Source organism: Erithacus rubecula (assembly GCF_903797595.1).
Source record: "Erithacus rubecula genome assembly, chromosome: 10".
In the NCBI taxonomy this organism is placed as follows: domain Eukaryota; kingdom Metazoa; phylum Chordata; class Aves; order Passeriformes; family Muscicapidae; genus Erithacus; species Erithacus rubecula.
This window is the reverse complement of record NC_136662.1, coordinates 18,401,141-18,418,372: the sequence shown is the minus strand read 5'-3', so window position 1 is coordinate 18,418,372 and position 17,232 is coordinate 18,401,141. Positions and strand designations below refer to the sequence as shown.

The 17,232-nt window shown below is 39.7% G+C and overlaps 1 protein-coding gene and 1 long non-coding RNA gene across 5 annotated transcripts in view; one reads left to right on the top strand and one right to left on the bottom strand.

Annotated features, from left to right (window-relative positions):
- TESK2 (testis associated actin remodelling kinase 2) overlaps positions 1-17,232 on the top strand; it is a 110,792-nt gene that overhangs the window by 30,439 nt on the left and 63,121 nt on the right. For 2 of the 4 annotated variants that reach the window (XM_079314007.1, XM_079314008.1), the window contains exon 3: positions 10,394-10,694. In XM_079314007.1, coding sequence (XP_079170133.1) covers positions 10,476-10,694 — 219 coding nt within the window. In that variant the 5' untranslated portion in view covers positions 10,394-10,475. Of the gene's footprint in view, positions 1-2,691; positions 2,979-10,393; positions 10,695-17,232 lie in introns of those variants that run through there. The other 2 variants (XM_079314006.1, XM_079314009.1) reach the window with 2 other exon arrangements.
- On the bottom strand, positions 1,889-2,666 carry LOC306805825. Its single transcript, XR_013775305.1, has 2 exons — positions 2,527-2,666; positions 1,889-2,087 (listed from the first exon to the last, which is right to left on the bottom strand). It is a non-coding gene; the product is annotated as an uncharacterized lncRNA (long non-coding RNA).

Here is a 17,232-nt window from a genome sequence, read left to right as displayed (position 1 = left end):
CAGGCATTTAAAAGCTCTGGGACCCTTCTGGGATGCCAGAGGAGATCTGGCAGAACCGAGAGCGCTGTGACATCTGTGAGACTTTGCCTTTGATGAGTCTCTTTGATGAGTCTTCTAATGCGGTGTTCATTTTTCTCTCTCCAGGAAACAGAGGGAGACCACAAAAGTCACTCTTCTTCTGCAGATTTCAAGGCTGCAGATTTGCCCCGGTGCTTCTGCCAGCTGCGAGGGGGGACGGGGACTTTGTGTCGGTTCTTTCTGCGGTTTATTCTGTTGTGCGGTTTTTTCTGCTTTCAAAACGTAGGACTTACCGTTGCGATGAAGCCATAGGAGGGGTCATAAGATGGTTTTATTTCCCTCTCAGTAATGTCACGAGTCACAGTGACACTCATGCAATGTGAAACATGATGTGAGTGTTTCCAGCTGAGATTCAATTTTACTGGATCACTCTGGTGTGGTTTAATGATGTTACTCCACACCAGACTGTGGGATAGGTGGATTTCTGGATGTTACCAGTAAGACATTTGCAGTCCAAAAACAGGAATTACACATATCTTTCTTGGGACACAAAAAGGAGGTAAAATTTTTGATGGGGAACAGGGGAAAGATAATTCATTTGCGCAGTTCTGGCATCAGTTCCTGAAGAGAGCAGTAACAAAAACCTACCACCAGATGTCATCTTAAAGCCAACTAATAGCTCCCAAAACAGAAGGGACGAGGATACTGGGGAATTTTATAGAGGCAACGTTAAAAAACCGGTTTTGTTTTCATTCTTTTTTTTTTAACGAGGTAGAAAGTTGCAGGGATCACTGGACCCTGACATGGTGAAGGACCCCGGAGATGTTCCAGAGTTGACTTTACAAAATCTTGCCCAGATAAATCCCAGCAAAATATAAAGCATTGAAACTTAACTTAAAAACCCCAAATTCTAGATAGAAAGTCTTGCTAAAAACCTCTATTTTGAGACTCAATTCTGCTTGAATATAGAGAGAAGAGACTGGTGGATCTGGGCACTCCCATCTGTTTTAAAATGTGATCTCATTAAAATATGATGGATATGATAGTAATTTTTAATGTCTTAATTACCAAAGCGTTGCTGCACCCTGTGTTTGAGCTGTCATTAGAATAGATGTTTGCAGGTGGTTGATAATTTAACATTTGTGAGTGTGGGAAAATTTCCTGTGAAGGAAATCCAGGAGGAAATTAAGAACATAAGACACTTTTTGCCCACACACCTTTAATCTGCTACCTGTGCAAAGATGATTATATTTTTTGTAGTTAAACATACGGAGGAAGTTTTACTGTAGACTCTTGACTGAAATTCTGACTAAATTTAATCAAGATATTGCAGAATAGAGAGATCTGAATCCAACTGTAAGAATAAGTCTCTGTTCAGTATTTAGAGCTGGTGCTAATGTGTCCAACATCAAGCTCCCTCAAGTACATTTTAGATCACGAAGAAAAGACTAGATGTAAAATTAATGATGAACGACAATGAGAAAACTGCTTACTAATACGGTATGGTAAAGCTGAGTGACACATTCACGTCCAAGACCCTTTTTAGTTATGACTCCTCTGGCTTTTAACTGTTTGGGATTTGTAATTCTATCCAAAACTGTATAATAAATGAACTTCGTTTGTTGAAGAGTTTTAGTAAAAATAGTTCAGCTTCTGCCAAAGATGAGGTCAGGGAAAAAACAGCCTCTCGCCAATGTAAAACAAAACCAAATCTCCCTCACCACAGTTTAATGAGATGTTCTAGTCCTGCCATGCTTTGGAATGGATACTTGGAACCTGGCAGTGCGTCGCAGCAGGAAGAAAGGTATCTTTTTCCATACCTGTTACAGGCTGCCTACACCTGCATAAGTGATAATTTGGAAAATAACAGTTTGCATGTGAAAAATCGCAGGCTTATTTCATCTTGGCAGCGGAATCCCCAGAATATCTGAGCTGGATTAAAAGGTTCCAGGAGGGGACCGGGGCGGCCGAGCCGTGTGACCGACTCCAGGAGATGGGAAGAACGGGAAGAGTAAACGCTGAAGTTCCAAGTCCGGGAAAGAAAAGGAGACCAGAGACAGGGATGAGTCCTGTGGGAAACGTAGCAGGGGACGGGTAATTAGAGGCAATAACAGCAGGGTTACCATCACGGAACCCAGCTGGGATCACCGAGGGCCGCGTGCGAAGGATGGGACCGGGACCGGGACCGGGACCGGGACCGGGACCGGCCGCAGCCTCGAGACATCCGAATTCCCACCCCACTAACAGCTTCAGCCGCTGCCGCTATAAACACACGGTGATTGGCTGTCCCGCCCGTCCATCACTGCTCTCCCCGTTCTCCTACTGGCTGACTCTGTTATTTGTGGCCCGCCCTAAGAACTGACCAATGAGAGCGAGGCGCCCATAGCAACACCCCCTCTTTTTCCTCCGCTGCCTCCCGCGCGTCCCTCGGGAGTTGCTGTCGCTCCTGTGATTGGTCAGACTCCATGTCGCTCAAGCGCCCATGACAAATTGGAAAGGGGCACTCACGTGGACTACCTGCGAATCCCTCAGCCCGCTTTCCTTTTCCCATTAGTCGAGAGACACTGTCCATCACACTTCGCCTGGTGTCGATTGGCTGGTGCCCAGGGGCGGCTCCCGGCCGGGTCCCGCCCAGGCGCTGTGGGCGGTGGCACTCGTGAGGAGGAGGAGGAGGAGGAGGAGGAGGCGGAGCCGGCGGTCGCGGCCCCGGGTCCCGCAGCCGGGCTCCCGCCTCACATGGGGCCCCCGCGCCGGCCGCAGCGGCGGGGCGGACCCGCGCCGGGGTGCTGAGGGGTTGCGGCCATGAAAGCCCGCGCCGGCCGCGGGCCCTGCAGGCGCCGCCGCTCAGGTAACGGCCGGCGCGGGGGCGGCGCGGGGCAGGTCCAGGCGGGCCGGCGGCGGGGAGCGGGGCCGCTCCGGGGAAGGGGCTCCCTGCAGGAGGAGGGTCTCACTGCGGGGAGGTGAGGGGGGCGTGCGGGGAGCAGGTGCGCGGAGGGGCCGCGTCCGCACCGGCGGCGGCAGGTGAGGGGCGGCGGGCGCCGCGGGAAAGCCGCGCTCTGATCCGGGGGCAAGGGTCTGGCAGCGCCCGGCGCGGATCTTTGCCCGGCCAGGATTGCCTTGGAAATGTTCGCTTTGCCGAGGGGTGTGAGGGCTTGGCTCGGGTTTTGCTGTTTAAGTACTATCCTGTAAGAGTACGTGAATCACGCGTTAATGACAGGGTCGAGTGTTCAAGTGTATGTGCATATATGCCTGCTTTATGGCTTTCAGGTGAGGCGTGCTGCATAAATGTAGATGGCCACTCTTAATGTTGTATTCCTTGGAGGGTCCGAAGGGTTTTTGCTTCAAGTACGGGGGACTTTCCACTTGGGTGTTCCTGTAAGTGGTGCTGTAATAGTTGGAAGCTACAATTTCAAGAGTAATGAATTGAATTTGAAGAGTACTGAGTTGACTTTTATTTAAGCTTTTCTGTTTGCCCCTCTAAAAAAAGCAACAGCTAACATTCAAGCTAGTTTATGAGAAGCCTTTGTGCTTCGACTGTGTTTTTTCTTTTCTTTTTTCTTTTTTTTAATAGCGATCAGAGTTCTAGCATATTTTATTGTCTGCAAAATCAACAGACTTACAGTTCCATGGACTTAATTAGGCCGTGGAATTTGCAATCTAAGATAAGATTTTTTTATGAGAAACTCTGACATGCCCTGTGGACTAGTCATAAACCTTTCCATTTAGTCATCATCCTTGGAAATTATTGTTGCATGCCAATAGAAATGTCATTTTCTGATTCTTGCAGTGTTCAGCTGTAGACATGGCTGAGTAATTCCATTGTCCGTTTTGGTTTGTGTAAAACTTTCATGCAAAACCAGTAGTTTAAACTGAAGGCAAAAGTGTGTTCCCTATACCTGGTGGCAAATGTGTGTTCTCCTGTGGTTTTTGCTTTGATTTGTTTTGTGGCTTTTCATTAGGATGAACAGCTGGCAGTGCCACCAAGCACAAATTAGGGCCTACAGAGCAATCCTTGCTTCAACTCTTCGTATCTTTGTGACTGTGGGAGGACAGAGTTAGTTCAGAAGAGCTGCTCTGGTGGCACAGGCCTCCTGTAACCTAGTTATACCCTCTAATTCCAGATATTTGCTTTTGCCATTGTAATCCTTTATGCAAATGGTTTCACAGACTCGTGAAAGAAATGCAGGGTTAAGGGAGGGGACTGTTGCTTCTGTGTCTGCTGCAGAAAAGAATGAAGCTTGTGGTTCACTTGCATCATAGGTTCCCTTTCTGTATTTTTCCTGTAGCAGACAACCATGCATTTGCACAATGGCAAAGCTCTTTATTGTGTGCTTGCAGTGTGGCATCTTGCAAACTGGCACAAAAATAAGAGCTCTGCTGGGCAAGATCAAAAAAAGGTCAATGTTCACAATTTTTTCTTAAAGCCCTTTTCCTGCTTATTAGTTCCCTAACACATTCATTTGGAGCTGTGTGTTCATCAGTAAGTCCATCTAATAATCAGCAACTGTATCACACTGGCTCCATCTGTTGTCTGTTGCCAAGTCTTCTTTCTGACTTAAATTGTAAGCTTCTTTTCATATGATCCTGTCACTTTTTGTTAAGTTGAACACATTGCTGGTAGTGGCTAAGCCACTTTCTGCTGTGATTGTCCTGTTGGTTGCACTGGAGAAATATAACAGCTTTTGCAGCCAGGAGTGGGGTTGGTTGAGATAACTTTGCTTTTGAAGGCTGACCTTGCACGCTCCAGATCCATGGCTCTCAGACTATGAGTTATGTGTTTTCCATTGTACAGGGAGCTTCAGATTGGTTTGTAAATACCAACAGACGTCAGTGTCTGTATTACCTTAAGAACAACAGGTTTGGGAGGCCCTGTTCTCACTTGAAAAAGTCCTGAGTTAGTGAAGACTGTGTTACTGGTCAGTTTGTGCAGTAAACAGGGTACTTGGTGCTTGACTGTAAGGTGAAACCAGTAACACAGGCTTGTGCTTAGTAAGGATAGGCTACAGAATGTGTCTTAAATATTGTGCAGATGATAATTTTAGCTGAAAATATTGACTGCCTTGTGTGGTGATGCATAAATATAAGATTGTATCTGAATGATGTCAGGCAGGTATGAAATTCAGCCTGTTTATTTTGTCTTCATCCCTCTTTCAGGCATTCGTGTTCTCTTTCCTTTGCTTTGCTGTTCTGGATTGTCTCACTGGCTGCGTTTAAACTATAGAAGTTGTTTCCAGTCTCATGTGAAACCCTCAGTGCTAATAGAGCTGTCAGCCCTCAGTGCAAACCCCGTGGAGAGGCTGGGGGGGAAATTCCTAGATTGAGATGTTACAATACCTGTTGGTATTAGAAGGCTTTGATTCCCTTTCTTTTTGTAAAGAGCTCAGCAAATGTCAGCCTGCTGACACCTGGAAGGCATGAGCAGCTTCTTACTGTCTCTCCTGGGCTCTGCTTTGTTAACCAAACATAATGTATTGAAATGATCCATTTGAAGTAGCAGCTGTGTCTTGTACATGATCTACTTGAGTGGTTATTTAACTCTAACCGTGCTCTGTAACCAGGCTAGAACCCGTCTGTGCTGTGGATTGGAGTGACTGAAACCAGGCTAGGAGAGGAAAGGATTGTTGCAAGATCCTTGGTAGAGCTTTAGTTTTGTATTGTAATTGGACCCTGGAAAATGCTGGTAATTACACTGTGGGCATAAGGATCAAGTAGTTTTGTTTGTGAGTTTTTAATATTCTTCCTCAGTTATATTTGCCTTCTAAATATGTACTAGAATTTATGCCTATGCCTGATGAAAATATTTTTAAACCTACAACTTTGGCCCTGAATCCTGAGCTCTGCAGTAATAGCTGGTCTCTCTTAGTCATTTCAAACTTGGCTACAGTTACAAAATAAATGAACTGTTTGTTTCAGCTTAGCCTCTCGTGGAGGTTTGTTTGCATTATAAAACCATGATGCAGTTCAGCAGACTTTCAGTTTCTGGAGTGGTGTAGTAGGGCTAATGCAGGTCTCTTCTGAGGAATGTCAGTCCTAGTTTGCAGGAAGCTTATGCTATGACAGTACTGCCTAGAGCTGGGAATTATCCTGTACAGGGGAGATGAAATTAAAGCAGCATGCCATGAAAGTGAAAATAGAATATATTGGGATTTTCACATCCAAATGCAGTTGTAAGAAAGACTATAAACTGAATCTAAAGACTTGTCCCATAAAATAGTTAAAAAAGACTTCAGGTTCAGGATGAGCTGAGCCAAACATAGTCCAAGCTCTGGTATTTGTAGCTACCTCATCTGTAAATATTTGATTTTATCTTCCTCTCAAGGAGAAGAAGCTAAGTAATGGACATACCAAGGAACTTTCAGAGAGTAGGGGAGCAGGTGACAGCATCTGAGAACAAAATTGTTGACTGCCTGGTTCTCTTTACCTATTAAGTTTAAATTAATGGGTTTAGTTTTTAAGCAATTTTTCCTTGTTTTTATTTTTTTTCCTCCAGGCTAAGACCCTCAGTCAATTCAGTATTTAGAAAAGTTTGTTCTTTACATTTCTTTGAAGCACTTCTGAAATTTGCACAGTACTACAAGTGAAGTCTTCTTCCCCCTTGAGTTATTATTTTCTTGAGTGACACTTGCCAGCATAACTCCTTTAATTCCTTTATGTTTTTGTAGTGCTGGCTGTTGAAGTTTCATCAGACTGCAAGTTTAAAAATCATTGACAAATGACTTTTGACAAAGCTTTGGCATCTTGTTCTTCAGAAAAAAACCTTTTCAAATTAATAACATGCGTCTGCCAGATTTATTGCTTTCCAGGCTGAATGCCTAGCGACGGTCTCTGTGTCTAAAAATAGTTGTTGTTATTAGGGCCATCTTTTAGGAAACTGAGTTTGACATTTGAGTGCAAATATGCACATATTTATAAAGTTGCTGAGGACAGAAAACTTCTTAGTAATGAGTTGAAATGTTTTTTGGAAGAATCTGGATTTATACTCTGAGGCGTAGAAGGGATGCTGCTGAAGTAGAGGAGCCTTACTCATTTTTATATGTGTGAAATAGAAAATGTTAATTACTGACTAATATATGCCACTTGTTAGTTTGACAATGATGTTTAGGGTATAACTTGATGTTCTGTTGTGGGGTTTCCAACTTTAAATAATTGCAGGCTCAGGCACTGGTTTTGAAAGGTAAATCTCTAAGCAAATTAATGCTGATAGAAATTACTGTAAATATAACTACTGTGATTAAAAAAAATCAGTGCATTCATTCAGGAAAAAACCTGATCTTGATATAATATTAATATGGAGTTCTTTTTTGTGTTTTGGTAAGCCAAGAAATTAAAATGTGATAGAGCATGAAACATTCAGAAATTGTGCTTTTTAGAAATGTGTGAAATGGCTGAATAGAGCAGATATGCATTTTGGAAGGTGAATTTCAGAATTACTTTGGTCTTAGCATAGTGGGGTGCATTTTTCTTCTTTAGGAGTGTCAGAAAAATTATTCTGAAAGCTGAGACTTTATTAGGAAATGTTTTTTCTAGTGCATAGTGTCTTTTAGCTGTCTGTTGAGCATGGCTTAAGAGTTTTAAAGCTGAACCTTAATATGAAAAAAGCCACCCAACAACCTTTTAGTTGGTTACAGGATTTACAGGATAGTCTTGGATTCTGTTCAGTGCACTTTAATTAACCATACAAGGTAGTAAATTAAAGTACCTCAGACTGACTTGACAGTCAATTAAACCTTGGTTGATTTCATTGAGAATGTGATCATTAGTGTAATTGGCCAAAATGACAGGAGGCCCACTTGGAATTGTGCCCATTTGAAATTTTCCTCTAATTCTGTGTATGCAATCCTGGGCAAGATAATGGAGCTGTATCCTAATAATTTCCAAGGATTTTGTGAAGCTTTCTAGAAAGGTAAACTTCAGCAGGCAAAAATGAAGGAATGGGTTTCTTAGGAATCCAGATGGCAGAACCTTTTGAGGTTTATTTTGTGTGAAGAACATTGTATCTCTCCTCTCACTGTGGAATTTGTACAGAGTTTTGCAGAGTTCACCATGAGTTTTCAATCAAAAAGATGTGTATATGTGTGAGGGAGATTTTTTGCTTTGTTAAACAGATGTAGAAACTGTGTTGAGGCCATCTTCTGTTAATGGTGTCTGGATCCTTAAGAGATTTAGGCTTTTCCTCCTGTTTAATACTGCTTATCTAACTTGGTCTGTCTTCTTCTAGTTCAAACAACTGCAGTCTTTCCTATTTTGTTTTTCCATTTTTTAAAATTTTGCTTTGCTTGAGAACTTCTTGTTTTTAGTTTGCTGGGTTGCAGTGTAGATGTGTTTCTTTGCTGGATTTATTTGGGGATTCTGCATTTTCTGTGGAGTGGTGATCCTATGGTACCCTGTGATACTAGATTTTCAGGTTGTGCATTTCTGGAAGCAAATGCTTGCCTCCTTCTATGAAAAGTGTCTGGTCTGTGTGGGTGCTACTTTGATGGAAATAAGTTCTAAAAAATTGTTCCTTCAATTACAGTAGGTTTTCTGGTCAGTCTTCAAAGATAACACTTAATTTTTTTGATCAGAAGATGCTAATACCATGGCTTCCTCTGTTTGTTCTCCTTCCATAGATAGTTCTTTCTTTATCTCCTTAAAAAGTAACCAAAGTATAGCTTGTCCTTTTTAAATCAAAAGGAATTATTTAAGCAGGTGTTGGAAACTCCCAGGCATCTTGTCTGTAGCTGAGAAGGTTCTCTGGGCTGTTTTTCTCCATCAAGGACATGCAATGGGCTTTATCTTCCTGTGGTGCTTCTGTGCCTTTTCCAGACCCTCAAGGCTCCTGAGTTAAGAATACGAGATCAGAAACTGGATCCTGATCTCCTGTGTACCAGTTGGCCACTGTTATCTGAAAAGTGCAGTAAGATCAGGCATGTGGGAGTCTGCATACAAAATTCTGTAGGAAAACCATGATGTGGGATTTGATAGAGATTAAATTTTCAAAATCATGGCTTGGTAAGAGTCCCTTATACCCACTGACATCCATTTAGAGAGGTGTTAAGATGTTTGAAATAAACACTCTTCTTATTTGGAGCGGACAACCTCAAATTAATTCCAGACAGTTCAGCAGAGCTTATTTCTGAAAGCATGGAAGGACTGTGTTTGCCTGATGTGTTGGCACAGAGCATCTCTGAAAGATACACTGCATGAAAAACATGGGTATAGCAGCTCTGCTATGTTTTCAGGGGACAGCTGGTGTGCCTCTGTTTTTGAGATGCTTTTCAAATGTAGTGTATTGTTCAGGTTCTGTACATCTTTGTAAAGAGAAGTGTAATTGCCTGCCCTGTGGTTGTTTTGCCCACTTTTAAAGAAAATTATGTTATTGTTTCCTTCCTCTCCCTCTAGTTTTTTGTTTATCCTCTTTGTGACTCTTCATTTTATTCAGGCTTTATAGGTGCTCAGCAAATTGCTGTAAATGAACAATGAAGTTTGGAATAGATGAATAACCTCCTAAGTCTAAGGTTTAAAGAAAAAATTGGGCTACCTGTCAAGTTTGCCAGTCCAAGCTGAATTTGATGGGCTCCAGACTCATTCTGATTACTTCATCATCCTCTTCAAAAGAGAAAAAATTCTTGGTCCCCCTCCCTTTTTCCCCCCTTTACTCCTACTTGGCAAATGTAGTTTCCTGTATTTTCAGTTGAACTGAAATTAATATAGCTTTAAAAAATATCTTTGTGAGGAAAATTTGTCTGGCAGAATACTCTGTTTTTGTAGCAGGATTGTTAGTGGTTTTATAAATTTTGGGGCTAGATATTCAGTGGATATAACTTTGTATTCCTATGAGGTAACGAACTGGTCTTGGAAGACTCATAAATGGAAGCTTTAAAAACAATATTTTGATGCTTCAAGTGAAGAACTTTTCTTATGTCAATTGAAAACTGGTCTGTATTTTTTTTATAGTTGGAGATCCCTTGTTCACTTCTGAAAGTGAAATAGTTTCTTGCTGTAGCAGTAGATTGGTCACCCAACTGCAACTGAAATAGAATAAAATGTTACATTTTGTGGGTTTCCTCCTGCTTGGCTGTTTGCTGTAGCAACCAGAATTTAAGTAAAAAAAGAAAGGGTTGGGGGGAAGGGAATGAAAATTGTTTAAATTTTGAGTTCCAAGCCTGTTTGTCTCAGAATAGCCAGAGCATAGGCTCTGAAGGAAAAATTCATTAGGTTGCTGTATTTACTGTTGATGTTGTATGGTAGTTTGTTTTATTTCTTTGGTTTTTTTGCCCCTACTTGGATATCTTTGTTCTTTTCTTTCTTAAACTGGTGTAAGCTTTGTTGGGGGTACTATCAAACTTACTAGATATCTTCACAATAATGGTAATCTCAATTTCTTGCATTTTAGGATCCACCAAGAGTAGAGAAGACAGCAAATTACCTAAGATGTGAGAAGTCCTCCCGCAGTGAAATAAAATCTTGTTTTCAAAATGGACCGAAGTAAGCGGAATTCAATAGCAGGATTTCCACCACGCCTGGAGCGCACCGAAGACTTTGATAGTGGCACTGGAGAGGGGACTGCATCCCAGCTAGGAAGAGTTTGTACCTCTTCATACAGAGCCCTGATAAGTGCCTTTTCCAGACTTACTCGTCTTGATGACTTCACATGTGAGAAAATTGGCTCTGGTTTCTTCTCTGAGGTGTTCAAGGTGTGTGTTTAGTTTTTTTTCCTCTCAACGTTGATCGCTTTGTGTTTGATGATGGGAAAGTCAAGACTGTCAGCCAGAATACTTTCACTGAAGTCAAATGATAGTCCTTGTATTTGCTTCACTCAAAATGAGTGAGTGATAAAGAACTTTCAGCCTCCAAATATTTCTTCTATCAGTCTTCCAGCTGTTTTTGTTGCATATAATTTATTTGAGGACTTGCCGAGCTTTATGGGAGAAAGAGAAACAACTAAAAATAATTGGTTTATTATTTGACCTCTGCCATGCATTTTTGCATTAATGTAGTGTTAAACACTGATGGCTGTTGGTTCTCCCATATGTAAGTGTAAATGTCTTTAATTTAGCTAATTTATTGGTTTTGTGGGATGGTACATATTCCTTTGGTAGTCTTGGCCTCACAGCACTTAGATCATGTGTTAAGGACTTCCATACATGGTTGCTGTGTTTGGAACCACAGATTTTATTACACTGAAATTTCAATACAATTAACTGCTCTTCTGTTTTCTTTACTGCTTATGCCACACTTCTAACTCTGATAATCAGAGACTGGTTTGAAGTAAATAATATGAGAAAATCTGATGTAGGCAGTGGCTTGCCATTATGAATATGGGATATGGAAAAGACCTTTCAAAGTAACTTGTCAAACACAGTTTTATAGTGCTGATAGTGTTTCTGCTGCTCTGACTATTCTGGTAAGGTTTATTGTAGAGAAACAGGATATTGAGTTGTCTTTCAGGCACTGAAAAAATAATTTGTTTCCTTGTTCTAGTTCCTGACTTTACCCGAGATTGTGTTTCCAGTTCAGTGAAATGCCAGAAAACTATCTTACAGTATATTACGTCCATTCCATGACAATTCATGGTTTTTTTTTCTTGAAGTCAAACCAAAAATCCTTTTATCCAGTTTTATTGCTGTAAATAGATACCTGCATTAGAAAATGGAAAATTTTATATTTCTTTAATATCCAAAGGCATTGAGATCTCCATGTGTATAACTCCTCTTGTGTAAAGGCAAGTCACTCCACAGAAGTTTTTCTGTTTAGCTAGATATATGAAATTTTTAGTTTTCACTAAAGCAAGTTTTTAATTCTTTCAAATGAGTAGACATGAAGAATTTTATTCAGGGTGTGTAGGAGATTCAGTGCAGGACATTTCTTTATAAAGACTGCTTTTGTAACAGTTGAAAACAAGAGTTTGTTTGGTGGTTTTTCTTATTTTCCTGTTTGGAAAACTTTTTGTAATGCATTTATAGCATTTTTGGTTTTGCATGGAGACATTTTCTAATGTTAAATGTTTTAAAGTTCTGTATGTTACTGGAATTTGTATTTACAGCTTCCATGGTGAAACTGCTGTGCCATGTATTAAGGTACCAATGGACTTGGGTCATGACTAAATAACTAGGAAATAACAGACCTTGGGTTACCTGTGAGAATGTCAGAATTCATGTGGAGGGAAAAAGGTAGCAAAAAGTAAAGGTGAATTTCCAGCATTCATAGTAATTGATTAATTTGAGAATTTGTTGATTGAGAGAAATCCCTGATATCCAGTTTATTTTTATGGCATAAACAAATCTTCTAATTCTTTCAAAACCTTCCTCTGCTATTCTCCCTTGCAGTGAGCTAAACTAGACATCCTAGGGTGTTGGATAGAGTTGGTGGCATTACTGTGGGTGCAGTGGTGGTAGTCTGAGTATCTGGTGTCTGTTTTCACAGAAACAGCCACAGTCTCCCTGCAGGCAGACACTGAGTGATAAACTCTTTTCTTTTGCATCAGTTTCGACCAGAGCTCTGCAGTTCTGGTGTGAAGGGTTGAGAATGCATTACAACTTTATCACAGATGCAGTTCCAAACTCATTTAAGCAGTTTTCTGTTCTGCTGCTTTATCAGCCTGACCACCTCTGTCATTAATCCTACTGTGTTGATTATCTGATTTCATGTGAGAACCTTGATGTGCTTCCAGTAAAGAGAGCCTCGTGGCTTGACACAGTTAAATTTCATTCTGATCTGCAGGATCACAGCTAAATGATTGAAGTTGAGAAAAATCCAGGATAGTTCTAAACTTACTGTGTAAGTAATTTTACAAGAGGAATGAAACCTTCCCTTTAAATCATCAAAGGTGTCTCAAAACCCACCATGTCTCCAGAGCTTTTTCAATAATGTATTTGTCTATTGTTTTATATCATACATTAGGTTCACTCAATTGATTTAGCAAAGAATGCTTGGACTGTTTTAAAGATTTGGGAGTTTTGTTTTGCTATATAGCTGACAATCTTTTTTCAGTGATTTTTTTCCTCCTCCATCCTTTTCTGTGGAAACTTATTTTAAAATTGTTGTTTTTAAAACTTTTAGAAAAAGTTAAAAAAAACGCTTTTTTAAAACTGCTGTGGTGGATAGAAGTTGCCTTCTCTTAACTTGTGAATAAAAGTGTATTACAGCCCAGATGAGTATGTTAATGGTCATATATGGTAGGAATGATCTTTTAATATTTCTAGTGCACCTTTATTCATGAACATATTAAAATCTGTGGTTTGTTCAGAACAGAGTATTAAACTAGTGTTCTGATTTTGTTAACCATCACTATAACACTTCAAACTCATATTCACTTGAATTCTAGATGTTATAGAAACTAGTTTAGAAAAACTGAACTTTATCAAACTATCAGCAATCTAGTTTGAGGCAACTGACTGGCTAGTGCTTGTTCTAAATTTCAATGGCAAGTACAGCACTGTGGGGTTTGCTTTTAATATCAAGCTGGGCAGAGACTGTATAAATGAGCAGCCATGATCCCAAACTCTTAAACTGCTAATTGGGAAAACCAACTGATGAAGCTGTAAGGAACTGTGGGGGAATCCAGGCATTATACTGAAATGAAATATTATATTAGGAAATAGTTGCTATTAATTATAAAATGTGTGTTTTGGAACTGCAGTCAGACTAAAATCTAGGATGATTTTTTCATGTTTACCTTCAGGTTCAAGGCCGGTGCTTAGTATTCAAGTTGCTGTGAATTTCCTTCAGGTGTTCTTTTTGTCTCTGCATTCTGTAGCTGAACTTTTGAGAGAGATTGGAAATACTTGTGGCATTCCAGTGTTAAAAGTGGACTTTTTGCAGGTTATTATTTGTGTATACATGAAAGCAGGAGTCATTAATCCAATATAGAATTGTACAAGGCCAAGTATAAATACAAAGAGAGGATGTCGTACTTTTGTATGTCTTAACATGATGTGTGCAAAAGGATCAGTATCCTCAGGGTATTTGTGCTGTGTGTCCTTATACTGTGAGGCTCCTATTTGAATACCCTGTACTGATGGTCCTCAATTCATTAATTAGTTGTTAGTCTTTATTTGTGTGGTCAAATTAACGTTCTGTGACTTTCGAAAGTGCTGACTGATCAGGGAAGGTGTGCCTGTCCAAATACGTACCTTGTACCTGAGGCTAGGATCCTGTTTCTAGTATTTATTTAATGTCTTCAAGGTGTTTAAAGATAAGCAGCATTCAACTGTATAATGTGAAAGGAGAAACGAGGCTGGGGTTGTGCTCAAGGTACTGTGAAGGACACATGTAATTCTTTTTATCCAGTACTTGTCATGCACTTAGGATAAAACTGGTAGTTCTGTTACCTCTAAGCGTACAAATCATAAATTATGCTAGATAGTGTATCATTCATGATATTGTGTCTCATGGGCACGTTGTCATGGTGGTAGGCTTGATCTCTGGAACATCTAGTTCTAGACTGTGGGAAGTTCAAAAGATATTACTGATCTGGCTTTCCCAAAGTGACTCAATGGGAAGTTTGGGGTTTTTTTGTACTTTATGACTTCATTACCATGTAGATTAACATTTCTGTCTGTGTTTGTCTGTAATTTTGCAGGCCTTGAGAAGTTTAGTGCAGAAAATGTTTAATGTCACTTTCTTCTGTTGCCTCTGACCTAAGTAAGACAGGACTTGCTAACTAGAATAACAGTGCAGAGCAGGAACAGAGCAGTAGAGTAAGTGAAGGATTAACTTATTAAATTTCAGACCCCAAAATTATGAGAGGTTTCTTGACTAAAAAAAGAGTATCTGTCTTGGTGGCCATGAATATCTGAATCCTTTTATCCTTTCCCTATTGTGTCTCATTTGAAATCTGTGTCTAAAAATAAAGGCATTATGAACTTCTCAAGGAGTTACTGGGTCGTCTACACACACTGCCACATCACCTAAGGTCTTTGAATTTTACCAGTAACTGGAGCTTTGTTTAAAGCATTTATTAACACTACTTACAGCACAGGTATACCTTCCTTGCTGTTTTTAAAATTTAGTTCTGACTTGAGGATCTCAAAGACAATACCATGCCCTAGTTTTCTCAACAAAAGTGTGTAAAAACCATATTTCAGCTTTGTCACACTCTTATAATGTATATCACTTGTTGCTATCATGGCACATTAGTACCTTATGTTTAATGGGTGTGGACCTCCTGTTCTGTAGCCTTCAATCCTTGTTTGCAATGAAGGTTTTCATTTGGGTATGTTGTTTTTTTTTCTCAGATTTAAGCTATGAAGTGGCCTTCACTAATTAGTGAAATAACATGAACAGAGTAACGTTCCAAACTTAAAAGTTTGAGATTGTTCTGAGTAGCAGCTTCCATCAGGAGGAAGGCAATGCAGAGCATTGAGTTGGAGGAGACCTCACAGGGTTCCTCAGGAAGCTCCCTGAGGAGACTCCCCTGTCTTGCCCTGCTTTGTCATGTCCAAGTGTATTCACCTGTCCCAGCCCAGTCTGTAACCTGGTTGTAGTCAGTTTTGGCAGAGAGTCAGATGCTTTACAGAACTCAATGCATATTGCTATTGCAAAATATGTATACATTTTGCTTAATCAATCTTATTACCTAAATTGAAAATGAATGTAAATCTAGGCAGGGATGTTATGAGAATTATTACAGTATCCTTAGCTAAGCCAAGCATAAGTATTTTTGCTCTGTTCTTGGCAGCTACTTTTGGCTTGTCCTTTAAACTTTCATTATAAAAGATTCTACAGCCTCCTTTGGTGTATCCAGGCTATAATTTATTATTTTTAAATGATCCTTTTATAGATAGAACCTCCCACTTTGCATTGTTTCTACAGCTGGTCCTTCCTATTTGCTTATTGACTCTACTAGCAACTCATTACTGACAGAGGGTTCAATTTTCCTGTGGCATTTAGTCAGAAGAGTAACATGTCTGTGAGTGTGTGGAAGGAGGGAAGCAGATATTTGAGTAGTTATAAAAATGAGAATGCAAGGAAGGGAATGCCAGTTCATATTAAAAGGACAATATAACTACAAAAAGGACATGGAAAAAAAGAAAAAAGGCAAGGAACCTGCTGCTTGGCTTTCAGCCCACACTCAGCAAAATCCCACTGCAGAAGGTGTTGGAAGCAGTGTCTCAGAGTTTGCAGACAACACTTTACTGGACTGAAATATTTTATTAACTTGGGTTTTATCAGATAAGCAGGCACTGCAATATTTGAACTGTCAAAGTGTTTTAAAGTGTTTTTAATCTAATTAAAAGTCTGGGCATTATTGGTGGTTTTTGCAGGATGGTCAAGAGCAGAAAAACTTTCTGCATAACACACAGATTTTCTGGCATTCAGATTAAAAATATTCTGAGAGCAGCATTGATAAAGTAAAATTTCACTGGAAATCTCAAATCTTTCTTGTGCTTTTTCTTTGTCCTTATTGGCTTCAGTTTCAAAGTTCTCTCACTTTTTCATGTGTTGTTTTCAACATTTAGTGGAAGGTTTGTACTGGAAAAGGATCTTTACCTCTGGAATTAGCAGCCTGATCAGAGGCCTGAATGTAACTTTCTGAACACATAAGTGTTTTTCAAAAACTTTGTAATACATTAGAGGTGAGATCACACAGTATCCATGATATTTGTGGTACTAATTGATACTTGAAGATCAAGATTAAAAGGCTTAAGAGATGTTATATTTTAGTTATTCTTTTAAGTATTTCTAGGAAACTTTCAAGTTGTAGACTTTAAATACTTTTTCAACATTGATATTTGACTTTTCTAAAGTTGGAAAAGTCTGTGTTAACACATGAGGACAAAGAAACAATAAAACTTGATTTAATAACTGGAGAAGTGATTCAGTGGATTACTTTAGTCTTAATGTGTTTGCTGTATAGAAATTGTTATTACAGTGCATAGACAGACTTAGAATAAGGAAATAGTTATTTGAAGGTGCTCTTCAGTGTAATAAGAAAGGCATGGTAAAGCCCAATGGCTAAAAGCTGTAATAAGGACTTTGCTTATTTTAAATAATAAGTGTCTGTGGGATGTGCCTTACCAAGCAAAATTTTCTCTCTCCTGTTGCTTTATTGTTGATACTTGTGACCATCTTTATTTTTTTTTTTTTTTAGAATGTTCTTGATTACATTTTGTGAGATGTTGAGGATGTTACAGCTTCCAGCAGTATAATACCACTAATTTTGGAAAGTAATGGTCTAGAAAATAGGATTTCCTTTTTTTGAACTGTTTTTTTTTCCTCTTGAGACTGCTG